At 41.0% G+C, this 21,993-nt stretch overlaps 1 protein-coding gene across 1 annotated transcript; it reads left to right on the top strand.

Moving 5' to 3' along the window:
• The first annotated feature begins 2,611 nt into the window (after window positions 1-2,611).
• On the top strand, window positions 2,612-21,290 carry RHEBL1 (RHEB like 1). Its single transcript, XM_007437285.3, has 8 exons — window positions 2,612-2,758; window positions 7,210-7,281; window positions 10,737-10,804; window positions 11,184-11,266; window positions 11,726-11,782; window positions 12,519-12,566; window positions 13,677-13,761; window positions 14,281-21,290. The coding sequence occupies exons 1-8, from the start codon at window positions 2,707-2,709 to the stop codon at window positions 14,368-14,370; spliced, it is 555 nt and encodes a 184-aa protein (XP_007437347.1). The 5' UTR covers window positions 2,612-2,706; the 3' UTR covers window positions 14,371-21,290.
• Window positions 21,291-21,993: the final 703 nt, after the last annotated feature.

The raw sequence follows: 21,993 nt of genomic DNA on the forward strand, positions 1-21,993 counted from the left end.
GTTCTTACTCATTACAGTACTTGGAGAAGATATTGTAGATCAACCTCCCCAGTCCCCAACCTCCAAGGTTTGGATGGCCCCTGATTCTGCTGACCTTTCAAAAAGCCTTAAAAACTTGGCTCTTTCTTAAGGTTGTAGGGGCAGAATGTTATTGGAGCCTGGATTTGTGTGTTTTGCTCTGCATTGGCTGAGAGGTTCATTATTTTTAACCTACTGTAGTGTCTTTTATTGTTCTCTTTAATGTTTTTATATGTAGGTTTTTGTTTGTATGCCTTGTTGGCCCCCCAAAGTTATTTGATTAAGTTAGGTAGCCATATACAGTACATTTGCATATAAATAAATAAAATGGGGATAATGTGTATACATCGTATACTTGGTGGTTTAGCATAACCAAAAAGCGCATAATAAGTTAACAGCTACATCTTTCATTAGTGTTGCTTCAAATAGCTACATTTAAAAGGACTGTTCTTCCTAAAATGTTAATTTTGTTTCAGATCTATTCAGTTTCCTACCACTAGGTTTCATACATTAAAAGGAAACTTTTCTTCATTTATACATTAAAAATCTAGGTTTAGACAAACCAAACAATAAAAACAAAAGTGTGATAGAGATTTAGGCATGCCACCTTTCAAACAATGTTTTGATGCCTTTCAATTAAGATAATTAATAAATTTAATTAAGAGTTAACATCGACAACATTGACAAGCCTTCGACAATACACAGTTAACATCATGTTTAATGCGTACAAATTTGTTAGCACTGGAATACCTAGCAGAGTAGTACCACTCCTAATATTAAGAAATTACTATCTCAAATTTGTACTGAAAGCTTACTCCAGAAGTTTGGAAAAATAAAATATAATCTGAGCTTTATAATAAAAATAAAATATGATCTGATTTTTCTCCCAATCTTTGACTGTTCCCTTTTTAAGCATGAAAATATCCTTACTCAGAACAAGAAAGAGGAAGATAGAGGATTTTATAGAATTAGATATTAACTTGTGTCTAGAAACTCTTTCACTGCTCAATATATTTAGCAAAATAATTGATCACAAATTCTAAATTGGTTCATAATAGGTCAAGATCAGTCATTCCTCCCTAACAATCTAAATCAGCTTAAATTACTATTAACACATCTGAATAATATTATACACATTTAAAAGAGGTTCTCATCGGTATTATCTAAAGTTCTTACACTAAGCAAAGCAATTCTCCTGAAAGTCTTAAAAAACTTGGGGTGAAGATTTGGGGTTGTTTTTGTTGCAGATTTAAATCCGGTCAACTTCTATTTGCTACTTTAATCTCTAAGAACATCATTATGGACAAAAACATTGAATATGGGGGTATGTCTATATTTGTCCCTGTGGTCACATAATATACACATGCATAGGATTAGTCCACTCTGACATATTTATTTGAAAGCAAATCCCTGGAGCTTGTCCATGGGGTTTCCATGCTGATCTCCAAGATGAGGAAAAAGGCACCTGTTTAGATGGTTTCAGAAAGCCGCCTGATTTTTGGTTGAAATGGGAAGGACAGCACACTGACATGGTAGGCTTATAGGAGCATGGCTGAATGGAGGAAAATAGACTTTGCATCAAAATGCCCAAAGTAGAATCTTCCATAGGTTTGGACTTGGATGATCTCTTGCTATGCCAGGATTTTAAAACATGGCTTGTTGAAGTAGCCATAATGACCTGCTTCACACATCATCACGCTATGCCAAAAGCAAAGAAACCACATCAGTTTAATGCATTGTTAAACTCAGCTAATGCAGCATGAAATGGCCAATGATCTATCCTGATGAATGGCATTTTCCCATCTGCAGTGACTGAAGGTGTGGAAGCTGGCTGCATTATTAGGACACTGTGGGCAAAAAGAAGCTCTTGGCAGCTGGCAAGCTCGTTAAAGCAGGACCCCGCATTCTCCCTTCTTCTTGATCTGCGCTGATACACAAGGAGTGTTTCTGCTTTAGAACGATCTGATTTTTAAGCACGTGAACTGAAGGTCTAGATTTCAGGAAGTGCTTCCCTCTCCCCTTTAAATCCCTAGGCTTTTAAAATTATTTCATTTGGCCTAGATGGTGCTATAGATTCGTTCTGCCATAAGAGGGTCAAGAGCTGGGGGTTGGCGTGCTTAGACAAATAAGTGAGTAAAGGCGAACATAAGCCACAAAAGGAAAGGGCAAGAAGAGAATCAGGCCGTTTGGCGGAAAAAAAAGCTCGGTATGTATTTTTATTCAGGAATTAAATCCCAATTCATTCGGCAATGTTTACGTCCAAGCAGGATGTGTGTGCGTGTACCGTAACCACAGACACAAGGAGAAAGGAGGCATGCTAGCGAAAGACCCGCAACCGCTCTCAACGTCTCTTTCTCCGCCTCAAAAGCAAAATAGTGGCGGGCACGCGCTTACGCTCAGTTGTATGTTTGGAACCCACGCGCTCCATTCTAGTCCCTCGTACTTTTCATGAATGGAACTGAGGAATCCGCAAGGCGCACGCGCCTCTTTGCCCCGGGCCAATCAGAAGCGGCGGCTCTAGGCCAGTGTTTTGGTCACGTGGGTGTTTGTAGTTGCGGCGTCCCCGGCTCTACTCGGGCGGGCTCTTTATCGCTCGGCCCGCCCGCCTTGCGGTACCCACCCTTTCCTCTCCCCCTACAACTACCCTTTTCCCCCGCGCTTGGTTGGCCTTGGAGCCGCTGTTGTGCAATGCCGTTCGTGCGCTACCGAAAGGTCGTGATCCTGGGATACCGCTCTGTCGGTGAGTGGCGCCCAGCCCGGCAGGAGGAAAGCTGGTGCTGTCCGCGGGGGGCACCACGTGGCAAGAGGTGCCGGGCGGCTGGTCTCCAGTGAGCGGTGCGCGCGGAGCCAGTCGCAGTGGGGGAGGGCGCGGGCGTGTAGTTGGAAGTTCAGCGGGGAACAAAGTGAGCGCTACGGAAAAGGAGCCCGGGCGGGCTGGGCACACGCCGAAGGCGACGGCTGGGAGGAGAGCAGCGACAAGGGTACGGAGGGAGGGGCGGCGGGTCTGCGCCGTTCCTGAGCGCAGCAAGTCTGGAGGGCGGCGTCTGGGGCTGGGCGGGTGTCGCTGGGCGAAGATGCGGGAGGCGAAAGCGGCGGGAGTTTGCAGGCGAAGGATTGGAGGTGGGCAAGCGCTAGAACGTCAGGGAGATTCCCACCTCGGTTGGCCCCGATTGTTCGGCGGAGGCACGTCGTTAGGAGCAATTACGCGAGCGTGTGAAGTGGTCGTAGAAGATGCCAAGCCGGAGGCAATCCTCGGACCTTTGAGTGGATCCAGATGCACTGACTTTGCATCGGTCTTGGGTAGCGTCGAACTGTGAAGGGGTCTCTTTGCAAGGAGTAATGATATTGATACTGGGGTATTCATATTTTGGCCGCAAAAATCCGGCGTACTCTTTGCTTTCAGAGGTTGTCCGGACATTTGCAGCCCAGATAGGGTAACCCGGATATTTTGCTCTTCTAAATTGCCCAGAACTATGCTGGGAAGTATACATGGAAAGATTAGGTAAAGTAGGAAATAGAGCTCTTTGATGAAATGATACCCTTTGACTCTTAGAGTGGCCTAGGTTTGGGGATGGGCTGTGCTCCCCTGCTTTGTGGATTTCCTGTCTCTGAGCTTCCTGGGCTTGAAGTTTATATATAGATGATTTCTCTCTCTGCTGCCTTAACACCGTGGTTGTGCAAAACAGTTGTTAAAAGGTGTCTTGGAAATTAGCCTGATGAAAAGTAGGGGAGAGGTGTAAAATGCTACTTGACAAAGCCATCACCACGGAGCTTTACATTCTTAGAGAAACCCTTACTTAGATAAAATCTTTGGGGAAGGGAGTGGAATTAATCAGGAGGAATGTGGCTAAATAGTGCACATGTTTGCATCCAGCACAACTCTTCTAATTAATGAACAACTTATTTTTAAACAGTCTCTGGAGATAGATTTTCTGCTCTTCAGGCCAAGGTTTAGTAGCTCATGAGTAGGCAAAACTTGTAGCTAGTGGGCAGCTATTTCCTGACCTTTACTAGTTTGTCCTCAGGGAGCTATTTGTGCCTACCCAATTCCCAACACATCTGATCTCTTCCCCTGAAAATGCAAGGAGTCACCCGGGGTATGTTTTCTATTAATCCACATGCAGTGGGAGGAAATGAGCATAGGTCAGAGGTTATACATGGGTGTCTGGGTAGTGAAATGGGTTTTTTTCCCTTGGATTAAATTTGCAGTGTTTTTTTCTTTTTTTTCTAAGTGATTATGTGAAAGAGTCATCTGGGTACCTATGTATGAGAATGTGCTTTAATAGACTGGATATTTTTTTCCTCTGCCGTAATGGATCTCTAGATGTCATGGGCCCTGATGAAAACTTATGTGTATATTGAGCTTTAATGTGTACATTTGGTTGGTTAATCGGCCATCTGCACCTTGTTTGAACAGATCTAAATGGGTATTGAGATACCAGAACTGCTGTTGTGAGTTATTGCAAAAGAAAATCTCTACATTTGGACTAAGAACTTGAATTATGAACTTATTTAATTGTACATCGACCCTTACCTTGCTGAGTGATGCTGTCTTTAGGACTGTTTTTGCTAATATGTGTATAAATGGAGATTGTTGGAGTCTATATACATCCAGGCCTGACATCCTAGGTAATTTTTTTCCAAACAGGAAAAGGCAATGAGTTGATGTTTCTGATTTTCATTAGATGTGGTACCATCAACAGGGCTAATAATCTGGCAGTGTGGGAGTTGTAAGCTTGTAGAAGGGCCGTAGAATGGTTGACACACACACAGACACGCAAACAACCATTTGTTGCATTTATGTCCTTTCTACAGGAGCCCAGCCCCCCCCCAAAAAACCCCTGTGAAATACGTTAGTCTGGAAGACAATGGCTGGCTTAAAATCATTCAATAAACTTCATAACTGAGCAAAGATTTAAATCTCAATTATTTCTAAGTTATCATTAATAGTAACATTGCTCTGGCTATCCTCAAATTTTAGGTACCCAGTTAATCTTAACTGCATCTGAAAAAATGTAACAGCACAGCATCCTAACTTGCTGTAAGTGTATAGATCTAAAATAATGTATTGTTATCCGAAAAGAAGGCTTATAATGTAAATACTACGTTTGGTATGGTTAACTAGAAATTGAATAATTTCATTGAATTTTGTATATGCTTCACACCAAGATGTACATCTGAGCCAAATAGATTAATATGGTAGGGGAGCAGAATGCCAAGAACAACATTCTAAATCCAGCTGTTGTGAATCTTCCTAGTTCCTTGGATAAATGAGACAAAGCTTTGCAGATGTACTTGTATTCTCCTGATGTTTTCTCAGTATCTACACCTGGGAACTGTTGGCTAAATTACAGTGATGAATGAGAAAACTGTGACCAGCTGTTAGGGGTATGGAGTGCTTCTGATCTGATTGGAAAGAGGTGGGAGTAGAAAATCCTCCACTGTCCTTTCCTGGAAACATTCCTTTAGTGGCTGTCCAATCCTGGAAACAGGGCTGCCTTAATGAGTCATAAACAAGTTCATGTTCCTGTGCGTTCTGAAACACTTCCTCTAAATCAGATCTGAAGCACTGAACAGTTTGTACTTGTACACTAGAATGGCACTGAGGAAGTAATATTGGGATTTGCTTACCTCCTCATCCCTAACTATAAATATAACCTGGAGATTTATGAATTACATATGCATATGTCCTACTTCTGTGTTGCTAATGCTTTTTTTTTATTTGCTGATTCATGATAATGCAGGGATAGACGTTGGATCCTTGTCATTACAGCCTTATTTGGGTAGAACATTAATTATCTGAGCTACTTTGTGGCTGGGTTTGCAGAACATGCTAGCTGAGGATAAAGCAAGGCTAAGTAGTTTGTGGTTTAATATTGGATCCTAGCTGTTGTCTTGAAATGATGTGTGAACTAGGCTATCATGCTAAGACATGATAGATTTATATTTGAGATGGCATAGCATATAGTTAATGCAGAAGTTGTGTTTGTTAATCTGGGATTTGGATTTAGCACGCTATATAAACTTGGCCTACCTGTATTCAACAATGTTGTGTCCAAAACTAAATTTCCAGAAGGAGCAGTACAGACTGCTTGAATATATACAAATACAGTACTGATATGCAGTATAGTAGTGTGCTGATCTATTACTAAAGAGTGATAAATATTGGAAATGTAGCCATGTATATCTCAAAGCTGTTCAGTATATCCTTTGTACTGATTTTGATACTGTATTAAATCTTCCAAAAATGAAATTCTAAATATAATTCATGATATGACAGGATACTTCAGTGCTTCCCAAGAGAAATTGGAGGGGGGGGGAGTGTTTTCAGTCCAAAAGTACATCATTATAAGTGGTATGAAATTTCAAGTCACTGTGATATTGATGGCTTTTCATTGGAAAAAGAAAACTTCCTTACCTTCATTGGGTTGATACAATACAATTATAAGATATGGCTCATATCTTTTATTGATTTTATTGTATTTGTTTGATTGTTAGCCACCCAGAGTCATTGGGAGGCATACGCATTTAATGAGATAAACAACAGCAAGTTTTAAATTTATTCAGAGTGTCAGAAATAAAGCAAACCTGGAGATTTTGCATGCAGATCTATCATTAGTTGTCCCAAGTGTTGTATTCAACTAGTGTAACTTAGGGCTGGGAGGAGGAATCATATTGCTGTTAAACAATTGCTAATCAGAAGTCTGCTATCAGTCACCCAGACTCCCCCAAAAGTTCCAGATCTGCCATCAACCCAACCCTCTTGGAGCCCATTTTATCAGATGCATGGAGTTTGTATTATTTAATAGGTAAAACTGCGGTTATTCCTGTCTTCACTTCCCCCATGCTACAGATTTTAAACAAGGGGACCAAAAGGTCATGAAATTCCAAAGGTGTAATGTGCAAAGAGAACATATTTACTTCTAGAAGAGATTTTAAAAAGTTCCTGTTCATGGCAGACCTTCAAATCATGTATCGAATATAAACAACTTTATTTAATTTTCCCCTTTGGATATGTTAATCTTAATTATTGCAGTTTTATCCTGTTACCTTGAACAAGGCAGTTTTCAGTTCTGAGAGCAAGATCATATGAATGCATTTCTATTGTTATAAGTTGTATTATATTCTTGTTACCTTCATGGCCAGTAAATCTCTACAGCGATTATTTCTTTTGCCATCTTTCCTCTTCAGGTAAAACATCTCTTGCTCACCAGTTCATTGATGGAGAATTTCTGGAGTGCTATGACCCCACAGTGGAAAGCAGTAAGTGCTATAGTTATGCTTTTATTAGATGTATCTCTCCTCTTCCTTGCTAGGAAGAAAAAGTGTGAGGGAGAGGTAGGGGCTTGATAAATAATAAAGTTGGCTTATGTAACCTTGATTCTATGCCAAGAAAAGCTATATTGGCAAGTATAAAGAAAACGTATTAGTTCATGTTGGCACTGTGCTTGCTTGAAAGGAAGATGACCCCTGATCCCCAAAGGGATAGTAAATAGGGAGAAATACACATATCCTGTGCATGCCCCACTTCCCTGCCTTGTCAACTTATGATTGCCAATTTCAGCTAAAACCAATCCTTGAGATTCTCTCCCCCAATAAATAGTTCCAGTACACTCACATATGTGTTTTCGTATATATGTTTACGTACCTATTCTTTATAAACAAGAGCCAGAGTTCAAAATAAGTGTTTATACACTGAATTAGTAACTAATTCACATTAATTGTTTGTAAAATAAGATGTCCCATTATAAAGTTGATTATCCCATTTGTGTATATAAATCATTTCCTCTTACACAGAAACATATGATACACATATTCATGTATCTCCTTCCAGCAGAGACAGTAAAAAGAGTAAGACATAATGGAGATGGGATAAGGGGAAGGGACAGCTATATTGCAAAGGCAAGGGGGGAAAGTGTACATATGGGTGGAGATGAAGGGAAGACCAGAGGTAGTGGACAAGGAAAAAAGGAAAACAAGAGAAGCTCTGTGTCTCACACAAAAGGGTTCCATTCACAATGGAACCCCTCCCAGGGTCTTATATTCAGAAGTACCCAGGCTTTTCAGCAGCAGGGTCTGCAGCCACTTATACCTCTACCCATTCATGCAGCATCTTGCTTCTATTGTTTGTAGGGAACTTCCCTGCCCCACCTTGCAATTCACAGGTAATAGTTTACATATTCACATAGAACAGCAGGGTCTGCAGATGATGACTTCATGATGTTTTGATGCAGTTAATGCAAAGAACATGTTTAAGAATTATGGGAATGCATTTTTTAATCTTTCCAATCTCCCTTAAAAATTCCAACCATTGCAAAATGGCACATAATAATTACAACTATAAGATGATCTATGACTATTCCTGCAATAGGGAATTGTTATTCATACCGTTGAAGAAACTTTCCCTAACTGGGTGCCTTCCAGATGTGTGGGGAGTACAGATCCCAGACTTCCCAGTGGCTGGGACTACAGAGCGGCTTGGGGAAGACTGTGCTAGCAATGTATAAAGGCCAGCTATCGTCTGGTCATTCAGACATTATTTCATTGAGCAGGAATTACTGTCTGGGCCTGTATCCATTAACTTGGAAGTAAGTAGAGTGAAGTCAGTGTGCCTTGGACACAGCCTTTGTGTGCTCAAGTAGGTTGTCCTGAAAAGAGAGAGAATCAAAACTAGCTTATCTTTCATGCACGTGAAAGATGGCAAGCATTCTGTTAATCCTGTTGGGGACAGTTTGGTACTGAGCACTGAGAAATAGGATGTGTCCTGTCCTTTTATTCTTCCCCCACACCCCTTGCATCCTCCAGGTGTTTACATTCTTAGAATCTAGTACATAGGAAAGAAGAACACTCTCTCTTCTTGCCCACTCAAAACAATTTTGAGCAGAGTCAGACAGAAAGGTGCAGGAGATGTTGGCTTAGACGGCGATGGCAAAGCACACCTTTGAGTATGAGAGCTAATTTGCTTGCTGTGATTAGAAAGGAGCGACACTGGTTATAAATATAGAACTCTAGCACTAACGTCAGCTGCATATATCTTGCTATAGAACATATCTCTTATTTCTCAAATTATACTGAAATCAGACAGGTTTTGAGTCGGTTTGGGGAAGAGCATAAAACCTCAGTTAAAACGTCTTTTGAGTTTTTTTCCCTTCTGATTAACAGAGATTCAGTCGTACCTCTGTACTCATTTCCTGCTTTGCCACAAGCCCTTCCCCCTGCACACCAGTCCTTTCCTGTTTTTGTAGGGGGTTGCCCTTCCCACCCATTTTATTTAAAGAACAAATTTAGGTTGTTGGGAGGCAGGTTCACTTATAAATCTGTTCTGCTATCTGCTGAAATAGTTAAGTTGGTTTCTCATTGCTTAGGGCAAGGATCTGTCATGGGGAGGGAAAGGTTTACCCACTGAAAGCAGATACTAGAGCACAGCTAATTTAGCAATAAATTGTTAAAAGAGTTGATGCATGTATAAATTTGCCCAATAAATTCTCCTGAACAGAACATTATTTCTACAGGTCATCCGAGATGCAGTAGAGGCATCCTTTAGTACTGTTAGACTGCCTTTCCACTGAGCAGAGCACCACGTTGTAATTTTGTTACTGTGCTTTCCTATGAATCAGATGCTCACCTAAGTTTGCAAGCTCCAGCGTACACAGCTGGTAACTCCTCCAAACCATTGGGCGTGATGCTCAGGCCCCCATGATGATGTGCCATTATTATTTTTAATATGACAGTAGGAAATTATTAAATATAAGGGTAATCATATTTAATATTTAATTTTAATTAAATGGGACACCCTCTGGATGTGCTGGACAATTGCCCCATCATTTCAGTGTGCCACCAATATGCGTGGACCCTTGGGGCATTCTTGCCAGTATAAATCCTTACAGCTGACAAGTTGGCATGTGGTTTCTGCTGAAGACTTGCTGTAACTGACTGCCTCACCAACTTCTAAAGCACCAGCTAGAACTAAATGTAGCTGATTTCTACCATCATTTGCAAACGACGGCTGCAACACAATTGCTTTGGAGGGTGGAGCAGCAAGAGGCATTAGCAAAACACTCTTCGTTTGCATTTGTTGTCTTGTTTCTTCTCATTGCTACTTAACTTGGGACCTTTCCCCATTATAAATATACTTGCAGCTTACATAGCTCTGTGTGCTGTACTCCTGAACTTCTTCAAAAAGTACTTCAGTGAGGCTTGAAGCTGTACTGCAAAAAGCTATAACAAGATGACAAAAGCTGCATGTGCCCAGGCAGTCTTTTGAGTGCCTCTGCTGGATGAGAGGTTTCCTGACTGGCCTCATTGGAAGAAGGTGCTGCTAGCTGTCCCCAGTCTGATACACTCCAGATGGGTTGGGGGATACACTCACCATCAATCCTTAATTAGTATTAAGGGGAGCTTAATCTAATTCATTTGGGTGGAGCTAACTTGGGGGTGTTTCCCCAGTTTAGATGAATCTGTACTAATTTGGTTGTAGGAGGGGAAGCAGAACAAATGCAGACCTTGAGGAAGGATAAAGATGTCTAGCCTAGTTCTAGGCCAAAGCTGGCTCTGACCCAAAGAAAAACTGAGGAGGCGAAGGAATCAAAATGGATCAAGTACAGAGGAGCTCAGGATGTTGCTTAATTTTAGGAAGGGATCAGAGAGGCTCAAGTAACATCCCTGTCATCTACTTTCTTTCTTTCTTCCTTCCTTCCTTCCTCTTTGTTTGTTTTAAGCTTACAACAAAATGTTGATGGTGGGAAAGGACGAATTCCATTTGCAGCTTGTGGACACTGCAGGACAGGTAAAATAAAATGTTTTTGTTTACAGCATTTCACTTAAAAATGGGAGCGTAGGCTTCCCTGCTCATCACCTGGGATAAGAGATAAACAGCTTGCATCTTAATGCTGCTGGCTTGGAAGTTTTAGGTGGGGCGGGGGGGTGGATGTCTCTTTAAGATTCATCAGTCTTAACTTTGCTAATGTCCCCTGAGTGGCCAGCAGTCATCTCTCAGAGCTTTAAGATCCCACTGGTTTGAAACTCTGCTTTTAGAAACCACTTATTCATAAAGGCATATATGTGCTTGGCATTGGAAATGATCTGTTCCTGAAATAAAATTTCCCTAGCCAGTGTCTTTCAGCAATCTAATAAAGTGATAGGGGCTTTTCTTCTGTTTTGTTTAGGATGAATACACTATCTTGCCTCACTCTTTTATCATTGGCATCCATGGCTATGTGCTGGTCTATTCTGTCACATCTCTTAGAAGGTAAGAGGGCATATAGCCTGATTACAGTACAACACAGTTGGACAATGAGGTTCTGTAGCCTGATGAAAAACCATGGGACTTGTCTGAATACTGTAGGGTTCTTGAGACAATGAAGTCATTCCCTTCAAGTCCATAGAAAGGCTTGCAATAATAGTCTTATTAGTCTCTCTAAGTCCAGGTCTGTCTGTCTGGAATTCTGTGTTCATATACCACCCTGTCTTGTTTTTCAGTCACCTTGAAATTCTTATTATATTACAGCATTCTTTGCTTTTGATTAGAAAATAACATTCAGAGTCACCCTATCTTTTCCTGGCTGATTGCTTCCTATACAACTGCCCATAAGGGCCATTTTGGGGACAGTGTTTTTAAATGTTCTACTTAAATGTTCTACGTATTCATGCAGTCCTTGGCTCAGACTAAAGATATAAAGAGCTCTTCCGTTCTTCTTGCCTATTCCAGTTTTCAGGTGGTAAAGTCCCTGCACAGCAAGTTATATGAAAGCAGAGGGAAGACAAGGTAAACATTAACATGGCAGGGTCAAGAAAGAATGTGGTTCTAAGGGAAGATATTAAAGAATATTAGCATGGAAAGAACTCTTGTCTGAAAGGATAGGGTGGGGAGAGGCTCAGAGGTTTGCCATGTGCCTATAAACATCTGGAAATATTAACTTGTTTACTGTACTCCAGGCTCTGTCCCAGAAATAGATTCCAGACTGAACAATATTGCTAGTAGAAAAAGTCACTTCTGAAGGATGATACTTTTTAGGTTTATATAAAACAAAGCTTTTCCCTGGAATGTAGTGATACTGATATAGAACTGGATTCCTCTGAGAACGTGCACCCTGCATTTCTTTCTCTAGGGCAGTGTTTCTCAGCCTCTGCAAGTTTAAGATGTGTGGACTTCAACTCCCAGAATTCCCCAACCAGTATGAGAAACACTGTCCTAGGGAGTAAGCATAGCACATGTAAAGTAACTGAAAGCTTATAACCAGATGTATTCTTTAAAGTATTTTCAGCCTTTTAGATATGGGCGAGGATTCATTGCAAAATACCCTCAATTGCAGCACCATGAAAGGAAGAGTAAACTTGCAACCAAAAATTCAGAACTATTCTAGCCATATGCTAGAGTTGTTGCATTGAGTCAGGAGCTGATGACCCCCTAGGTTGGACTATGGAAGTTATGAATGAAGTGAGATGACTTCTCTGTCTAGCACACAAGAAGCAACTTTTTAAAATATTCCTCCTTTTGGCAGGATGCCTGTAGTGCTTGTTGGCAATAAAGCTGATCTGTCATTAGAAAGGTAAGAACTTCGTCTATTGCTTGAGAAGTGATAGCCCAAGAATAAGAATAGAGATGGATTGCTTCAATCTCTTTAAAATATCGGCTGTAATCTGACTCATTTTTTTGTTTTAAGGTCTGAGCTCCAGAATCAGAGCAGGCAACCTTTCTGGCTGATAGACTTTTGGAATTTTAGAACAAAGTGTTATGTGGTAGTCATCCATCAATTTTAAAATATATAGCTATGGGAGATACAAAGCGCAGGGTATTCTTGTAAATAAAGATGATGCAGAAGCTGGCACTTTGCAGCATGCCAGCTTCCTATTTAATCAAAAGAATTGTTTTAAAAAATTAATAGTGTAGGTAGCCTGGTGGGTGTCAAGGGACACTACATTGCTACCCCCTCAACCCAAACCCTGAGGTTTGCTATTTTTATTATGACTTGCCAGAATCACAGGAAAAGTAGAATGATTGTCTTTCAGTTGTAGTGACTGCAGGTGACTTCCCTGGCTACTTCCAGAAGAGGTGGCCATTGCCTTCTTTCAGGATGTGTTTTGACTTTCCCATAACCCCAAGAACCTTTTCTCAAATTGGTTCTTGATAGCATATGGGAAGGTTGGTTTCGCATACTTCCTTTCTACCAACATGCCTGGGCAGAAAAATTGTTTCTCTCTGCTTTGAACGAGTAGCACGGTGTCCGTACCAATCCCTACATCCACATTCCTGCCATTCCAAAGAAGAATGTTATCTGAATTGGCCCCTTTTGTAAATAATAATAAACTCTGATTGGCTCTTGCTCTAGGGATAGGGCTGTGTGTTTTTGAAATGTTTATCTACATCAAATCTTGTCTCCAGAGACAAAGTCAGTACATTATTCTTTAACTCAGTTCTTAGTTCTTATGGATATAGTAAGATTTTTGAAAATTAGCATTGAGTGAAAGAATATGATTTGGGTGTTTACAAGCTCCTTTATTTTGAGTAGAAAATATTATGGGGAAGTCCTGCAGTAGTTTTGATCCATTATGATTTTTATGTTGTGGTTATAATATATATGTCTATAAAAGCTGCCTGCAGTATGACAGTGTTGGTGAGGTTTTGTTTTGTTCTTTAATTACTTATCCTTTATTTCTAGTCGTCAAGTGAAGACGGATGAAGGCAGGAAACTCGCTGATTCTTGGGGTGCTGTGTTCTTGGAATCCTCAGCAAAAGAAAACCAGGTCTGACTCTGATTTCATCTAAATTAAGAGGGGGGAATAAGATCTAAAAGCCATAAAATGCCATTTCAAACGCCCGTATAAATCCATAGTGCTTTCTGCTGCAGACTAAGGATTCTTCACTGGTTTACTTTCGAATAGAATGAGTATGTAGGTTGAGTTCCACCTTGAAGAAAAGAGTAGCTAGGAGTCTTTATCCCAGCATCTGAATAAAGCAGATAACCTTGTTCTTCTTATATGTCTTATTAAAGTTCACCAATAAAAGACAAGCACAGACGTAAAACCAGTGTCCCCAAAAGGGGAGAGTGAGATTTTTCTCTGTTGTCTCCTCAGAAGGAGAGAGGAACCTGTTCTTCCCACCAAAGTAGCAAAGCTCCAACAGTACCAATCATTGTGATGAGAGGTCAGTGGTGTTATGAGGCATTGTCCACCTTCTGGAAGGTTGTAAGTTCTCTGCTGCCTCTTAAACACAGTGGTGAAGTTTTCTCCTGGAGTGACTGATACCATCTTTCTTCCCTGCAGACGACTCAAGGAATCTTCACAAAGGTCATTGAAGAAATTGATCGTGTGGACAATTCCTATGGCGAACAGCGCAATTGCACCATAATGTGATGCTCCTTTCCCCCACCTGATGTTGTTCAGCTAGTGGGAGGGTGGGGGTAAATCAGCAGATCCAGGCCAACTCAGGGCAGGTATTGTGGCTACCTAGAGCCCTGAACAGCAGGTCTGAAGTAGCTTACGGGTAACTCACACACCGATTCAATTATACCTCACCACTTGTCCTCCATGGGAGGCAGCCATATTTTGCACATTAGTTTGCTGGAAGCAATCCATGTATGTATTTCCTGTACATATATATATATATGTGTGTGTGTGTATGTGGGCGCGCGTGTATATGTATTGCCAAATGTTTACAAAATTGGGAGCCACAACAGGATCTATTTATGATTTGTGATATAGGGACTCTGTATTTATAACAAAAATTATAATTAATCGGCTCACAAGTTTACAAAAGGAACTGTACACAACTCAATGTAACAGAGAGGCAGCTGAAAGTAACATTTTCCCAGTGGGATCTGCTAAAGGCCAGTTCTTTGTTTGATAGTTTTACTTTAGTGATAGCTGAGCCTTGGTCCCTGATGTGTAAGTCAGTTTTCAGTTGTAGCTCTTGCAACACGTGGCCTTATTTTTATCAGGGTGAGATTTCATGCCGCAGCCTGGATCCAAAGTTGGGTTTTTCTTTGATAGAAATCACAATGTGGCTAATATCTTAGTACTTAATCAACTTTTCTTTGGTTATGCAAATAAAAATAAACTTCTTTAAGAACAATATTTTTGTGGAGGAGGAGAGAAACTTTTGTTACATTTCAGTGTGCTAAACGCTTTTCTAATTGCATTGAGCCTCTGTATATAGCAGCTACCTAGTTTGGCTTAATAGTGTTTAAAAAGTAAGACATAAAAGGGTGCTCCCACGCTTCACAACATTTCCATGTCTTGCTTATAACCATGGCCTCTTTTTGGAGGCCTTCTGAAGTGCTGCAAAGACATTTGTTGGGTGGCAGCTGTACTACTGTAAAATGGACTTAAAACTGGACTGATCAGTTTAGTTACAGCAGTGTTTCTCAAATTTGGCAACTTTAAGATGTGTGGATTTCAAGTCCCAGAATTCCCCAGCCAGCCATGGGGAATCTTAAAGTTGCCAAGTTTGAGAAACACTGAGTTACAGGATAGAATTGTACTTCATCCTTCATATACATTTTTGGTGGCGAAAAGACTGGAAAGGGAGGCAGATTTCATGAATGTGTTTCTGTAAAATCCTGTGATGCTGCATGATCATGCTGAGGTGCAGAAGCAAAGCTAAGAAAGAACGGTTCAGGCTGAAACTCGCTGTCTTTGGCTTCTTTTTTGAGAAGCTGCCTTTTGCCTTGAATTAGGTGTGCTAGCTTAATACTGTGACATACATGCATGTGTGTGTTTGTGTAGATAGATATGTATATATAAGAATGAAAAATGAAGCTTTTTAACTGGTTTCATGTTTCCTGAGAAATGACCAGTCTCTCTGTTGATTACATGCTTAGTCTGAGCCTAAACAACATTGCTGTGATTTTCCTTTTGCGTCTTTGGTTCACTTTGTAGGGCACACTCAAGCATTGCATTTGATGCTCAGAATGGGATTCCAGGCTAAAACTGAGTGCTGAACACTGAAGGGAATGAGTGTGCATAAACTTCATGGACTGCAGTGTAAGCCTTTGGGAACAAGCTCTCCAATGAAGCACAATAAACTTTAATCTATAAAAGTGGGGAGAATTGCTTTGATGTTGTGAAACATATGTGCATCTTAGCCATAATCTTAACGAAGGTACATCCTTTACTTTCATAGTTCTTCCTGCCAAAAGCTGCCCCCTCAGATTGTGCTGAGGGACTTGAACCTTGGGTCACCGTCACATGCTTCTGCAGTCCCTACACAGCTATCTTCCAGATGAAATATTTTTTGGTTCTTTGTGTCAGTGCATATGTTTGTTTCTGTGGTGCTATTTTTCAGAAAGGCTTCTACCTTTTAAAGGTTACTAAAGAAGTTCCCAGAGTAATACTTTTGTGAGGCCACTGGAATGCTTTATGTGTTCAGAATAAAATTGGATTCATACACAGGGAAAAGGATGGGTAGAGAAATTATTGTTGAAAATCTTGGTTGGTGTGAATAGTCTCCTTGGGAGTTATCTTCAGTAGTAAAAAGAAGTGCTTTTTGAATATTTGAGCTGATAGATTTATTGCTCTGAGAATTAATCCACCTGATCCCTGTAGTTGATGGGTATCCATTCCATAAGGGAGAAACAACTCTAGGGATTTCTTTAGCATTTTATTGGGATTTCCAGGAATTACTATTTCTGTGTGGTGTTGCTCCATTTCTACAGTGCTAATTATTTTTCTTAGATTTTGTTATGAACCCTTAAAGACCTTCACTTCAAATTTCTTCCCCTGCCCTGTTAGGAATAAATGTGACTAAGAGGAGATGTGTGAAACCTTGCCCACATCTTTCTCATCTCCTGACCCCTTTTCATTAGGCTACAGCCAGGGCTGAAATATCTCACATATCTTATTCTTTCGATCCTGCAGGGTTTCCCCCATTAAACAAGATGGTGATGTAGCATCTCAACCAACCCTTGCATTGTATATTATTGGATAGAAAAGTAGCAGCTTGCAATCTGGCTGCCAGTTTAAGTAGGAAGGGAGTCATGGATTTCCATGCCAAAATGTCTCAAATTGCATTGCAATAAATTAAAATGAATTGGCAAATTCTCTTCATGGAAATGGTAGAAGGCAACTTGCCAAATTTAGTATTTCTAATTAAAGTGTTCCCTCCAAATGTTGCTCCATTTCCCAAGAGGTGAGTTTTGAACTTCATTGTCCTTGCACTGATGAAGCCTTGCCTTCAAATAATTTTCTCTTCAAGAAAAGAAGGCTGAGAGATAAGCAATGAGCTGAGTGGGAGAAAAGAATTGGGTTCTAGCAAGTCCAGGTTCTGCCATTTGGGATGTTAGCTTTACCAGCCAGCATCTCTCTCAAGGGTGTGAATGCTGGGGGCTTCTTTCTAGCAACATCATCACCTTCTGTTGGAAAGCCTAGTTCAGGGGCATTCTCCCAGAGAAGATGGATAAAATGGGGCAGGCTGCCTCTATAAGTTCACCTACTTGTTGAGTGTTTTCCTCGTCCATCCTGAGAGGTGCATAGTACATCTGTTATGCAAGTTATGTGATTACTTGCATCCTTTGGGGGAAGCTCTGAATGGGGTCACTAACGGGAGCACATCATACAAGATTGAATTTGACAAATTCATGTGTTTAATTTCAAATCTACTGTCAGTCTGTTTTGTGTCAGGGAAAGGCAGCCTTCTTGTGGGTGTTCTTATAAAATGACTGATAAGATGGAGGTTTATTCTTCAAATGACTGCCATATAGGCCTGGTCAATTCCCCCACCCAGGTGATGTTGGTATAGGATGTGGTTTCACTCTAGCATCTCTTGGTGAAGGTGGACCTGTATTTTTGTTTTGCAAATGAGTACAGGGTTTAGGTGCATTATAAGAAGCATTCTGGAAAGAAAGATGATGCGAGAGGCTTGTGTTTTGTTTTATACCGTGCCAGCCAGCTTTCCATTTTACCATGCCATGCTTTCAGTGTAAATATTCTATTAAAGTGAATCAAGATTTTCCTTTAAATGAAACTTCTGTATTAAAATCAAGAAGGGGGGGTAATTAGACAATAGGACAAAGATGGGGAGGGAGTTTCTATGCTTTGCTTTGTTTCTGTAATTAAGTTCTTGTTTTCCCTTATGGCATCAGCCTCCTAATTAAGGCTGCCTCCACATTCTGATTTATGTAGATAAAAAGAGGAGGAGTAGACACTTCCAAAATGGTCTAAGATTACAAGGATTAAATTCAGACTTAATAAGCCATGATTTAATAAGCCACACAATATGGCTTATGGATTTAACAAGCCACGCAATTGGCTTAGTACAGTATGCGGGCCAGGTCATTGATGCTACCTCAATTTGTGGAAATTGCAAGGACATTTCCTTTGCCATCATGAGGACTGGAAGCAGAAACTTGAGGTTGCTAAGAGTTCCAGCTAAGCTACTTGTTCTGCTATTTCAGCAGCTTTATTTTGAGCCTGACCTATATGGTCAATGGCTACCTGCCTATTTTAGCCATAGCAAGCTAGGCTTGTGTCTAATGGAAAACATAAACACAGGTGCACCTCTGCCTTTTATCAACTGTGTTGGGAACTGGGCCAATGATCTGCCTTGCTGAGCACCCAAAAGTGAAGTAGCTTTGGGCTTGAGGCATCTTTGGTACTTGCCATGTTTCTTCCTGCTGCCAAGTGTAAAACTAATTTGGTGCTAATTGCATCAATTATGTTATTAACAGCATAGTAGCAGTACTGAGCCATTGCCATCCTGGGTTTTGGCCTGGTTTGATGGTAATATAAACAGCCTTAAAGAATTCCCTGGGAGCCACCCTGAACCCCACTTGGTTGCTCCCTCCTCTTCTCCCCTCCCGACCCAAAGAGTATCAGAAGAATTTGATTGCAATCATCATTTTCAGGTGTGGTGAGTTCCCAGTCTTTAGCTGACATCTTTGTTATGCATTGTGCTGTGCTTGCTGTACCCAGTGCTAACTCAGGAGTTAGCTTGTACTCTCCCATATTCAGATAAATAAGGAAAATGCTAACAGCTATTTTTCTGGGTCAGGAAGGGGCAATTGGTAACCCTCCAGATGGCTGAACTAGAATTGCCAGCATTCTTTTCCATGGGCTGTGCTGGGAATTGTACTTCAGCATCTGGAGGTCCCCAGGTTCTGCATCCCTGCCCTGTTTTGGAAGCAAAAGAGGGAGCGGAGAGTCCCTGTGCAGTGTATTAAAAGACATTTCCCAAGGACTATTGTGTTCTATCATCATGCCAAGAACTAGAACTTAGGGCACAGAAATGCAAAATAGGGATGGTTTCATTCAATTGGAAAGAAAGAGAGAGAGAGCGAGCAGCCATAGTAAATTAGGCAGAAGTGGCCTTAGGATGTTAGAGGACAGAGCGGGGTGTGTCACACACCTTTCTCTGTGTCCCTAAGGGCTGGAGGATACTTTCCTTGTATTGTAAGGAAGATTTCATTGTCAGATCGGTGTATATGGAGAAATGACTCCAATCACTGTACTGGCCCCTTATTTCTGGAACCATGATGCTCTTCTCTCATTGTGGCCAATCTCACTGTTGTCCACTTAGAATCCACCCTGCATTCTATGATAGGGAATGCTGTTACTAATACTCTGTTTCACGGATGGAGGGTGTCCATCTGTTGGCAACAATTATACAGTTTTTTAGGGGGCAAGTCTGCAAACTTTATACTTAAAAGAGTATAACTGGTGCTTCCAGAAACAAAAATGTGCAGAGAGCCATGAGAGCCTGTTATTTGAACCTGTTCTTAATTTTGTCACCTGTCTAGCATGCATTTCCACAATCGGATGTTCAGCCAACATTGTTTAGGTAAGAATGCTTTATGAAGAATTGAATATACAATGCATGTCAGGTGGAGGGGGAACTTGTGATCTGAAATATGAATGTTCAGAATTGTGGATGAAAACACCAGTTAGAACTTCTGTGTTAAGCTTGTGAGAAACTCATCAGAAAGTGTAATCTAATTCTCCCAGAATCATTTGGAAAACTTCAATTAAATACTATATACTTTTAATATGTTGACTAATTCCCACATCATTTATCTTTCCATTCAGAGAGGTTCATACAAGTAGTCCTCGCTTAATGACCCTAATTGGGACTGGCATTTCCGTCACTAGGTGATGCGGTTGTTAGGCAAAACATCACGTGACCGCACAGCTTAGTGATGGCAGTTTCAGTAGTCCTGGTTGCGGTAGTTAGGCCAGGACCATGCCATTGTTAGGCCAGGACCTCACACTTCTGCCCTGCCCTGCCACGCTTGCCTCCGCTTCGACTCCTTCCACCCATCTCCCCCCATCTCTGCTCTTTTGGCCACGCTGTGCTCCGCCACCCCTGCCGTCCCCATCTGACCTTCGCCATATTCTTCCTCCCACTGCTGACGAGCTGTACTTGGCCTGTCCCTTTGTGAGGCAGCTGCTGGCTGTGTGTGGCCTTTCTGAGGCCTCGTGAAAGGCCAGGCCAGGCCAGGTGTGTCTCACTAGCAGGAGGAAGAAGACCATGAAGGTCAGCTGGGGGTGGCAGGGTGCAGGCAGCAGAGGCGATGGAGTGCAGGGTGGCCAAAAGGGCAGAGATGGGAGGGAGATAGGTGGGGGGGAGCTTTAAGTGCATCCTGTGGACATAAATGCAGACAGGCTGCCAAGCGCCTGAATTTTGATCACATGACTGGGGGCGCAGCAACTTCAAGGACCGGTCATAAATACCAATTGTGCAGCACTTTTGTAACTAAATGATTGCTGAATTAATGGTCATTAAGTAAGGACTACCTGTATGTTATAGATAGGCATATTCAAAAAAAAGTTTTTAAAATTTTGTTTTAGGTTACATGTATATAAATTAAATATTGAGGTCTATTTCTTGTTACCAGTTTGGGATTTGCTTTTTGTGGTAAACCCACATTTCTACTATGCACTGAGCTCCTACTCCCTATTTGCATAGGCAACCACTGCCGACCAAGAGAACAGATTAAGTCGCTTCTTTCCATCTTACAATTTTGTACTTTCATTAACATGTGAATAATAAAACGGAACAAGAATGTGGAACTTTCTATTACTGGAAAGTAGCCATGAAAAGAAACAGATTAAGCCAAAACCAAATAACATTTGGTTGAGTACAATGTGGAAGCCAAACCTCTGATACGAAGCTTTATAGGTATCCAGAAATAAGGGTACTTTTTTACTTCTACAAGATTTTGCTTAAATTCAGTTAAATTATACTTCTCATGATTCTCACACTGAAAGGATTTGGTAGTATCTTGCTCCACATCAGTATTTATTGTTCTAATGTGTTGCTGTATATTGTAAATAAAACAAGAAACGTGAATATGTGGGTGTGGATGTGTTTTTTTACTCACTATGCTGACATTTCTGGAATTCACAGAAGTAAAACCAAAATGCTTTTCTCCTGGATTTGTAAGAATGGGCTGTTCTCAGATCATGTATCATAACATCTTTACAGTTCCTCAGTAAACTTCAGTAAATGCTTTTCTGAATATTTGAATAGCCACTACGGATCTATCTTCAGTAGGCAATTAAATGGCATTAGACATACTTAACTTCAAATACACTTCTCAGCAATAACAACCTTCTTCCCCCAGGCTTTTAGTCCTGCCCACCTTTGGAGTGTAGGCCTTGTGCTACACAAAGCCTGGTGTGGATTTTACCCAGTGAATATTGTGTATTTCTGCCCTGTAATTTAGAAGTTCCAGAAATAAGTGTGTGCCTTTTTACTGGTATAATTGGCATCTCAGCCCAAAAATGTCTTATAAGGGCTCGCTGACGGTCATGGAGAAAACAATCACCATTGCCCTCCAGATGTTTTGGAATTCAACTTCCGTTAACCCCAAGTATGTGGCTACTGGCACTGAGAGCAAGAGACATTGACTCCAAAACATCTGAAGAGCAACAGGTTGCCTGTTTTCTGCTTTTGGAAAGCACAGAGGAAAAAATGGGTTGTACATGGTCTCTAATTATGCACATCAACGTCTATTTTATGAGCCTTGATTTTAAAAAGAATCC

The sequence above is a fragment of the Python bivittatus genome, unplaced genomic scaffold (assembly GCF_059951505.1).
Source record: "Python bivittatus isolate LINGU-HERP-01145 unplaced genomic scaffold, Pbiv_v1 ctg000220_np1212, whole genome shotgun sequence".
Lineage (NCBI taxonomy): Eukaryota > Metazoa > Chordata > Lepidosauria > Squamata > Pythonidae > Python > Python bivittatus.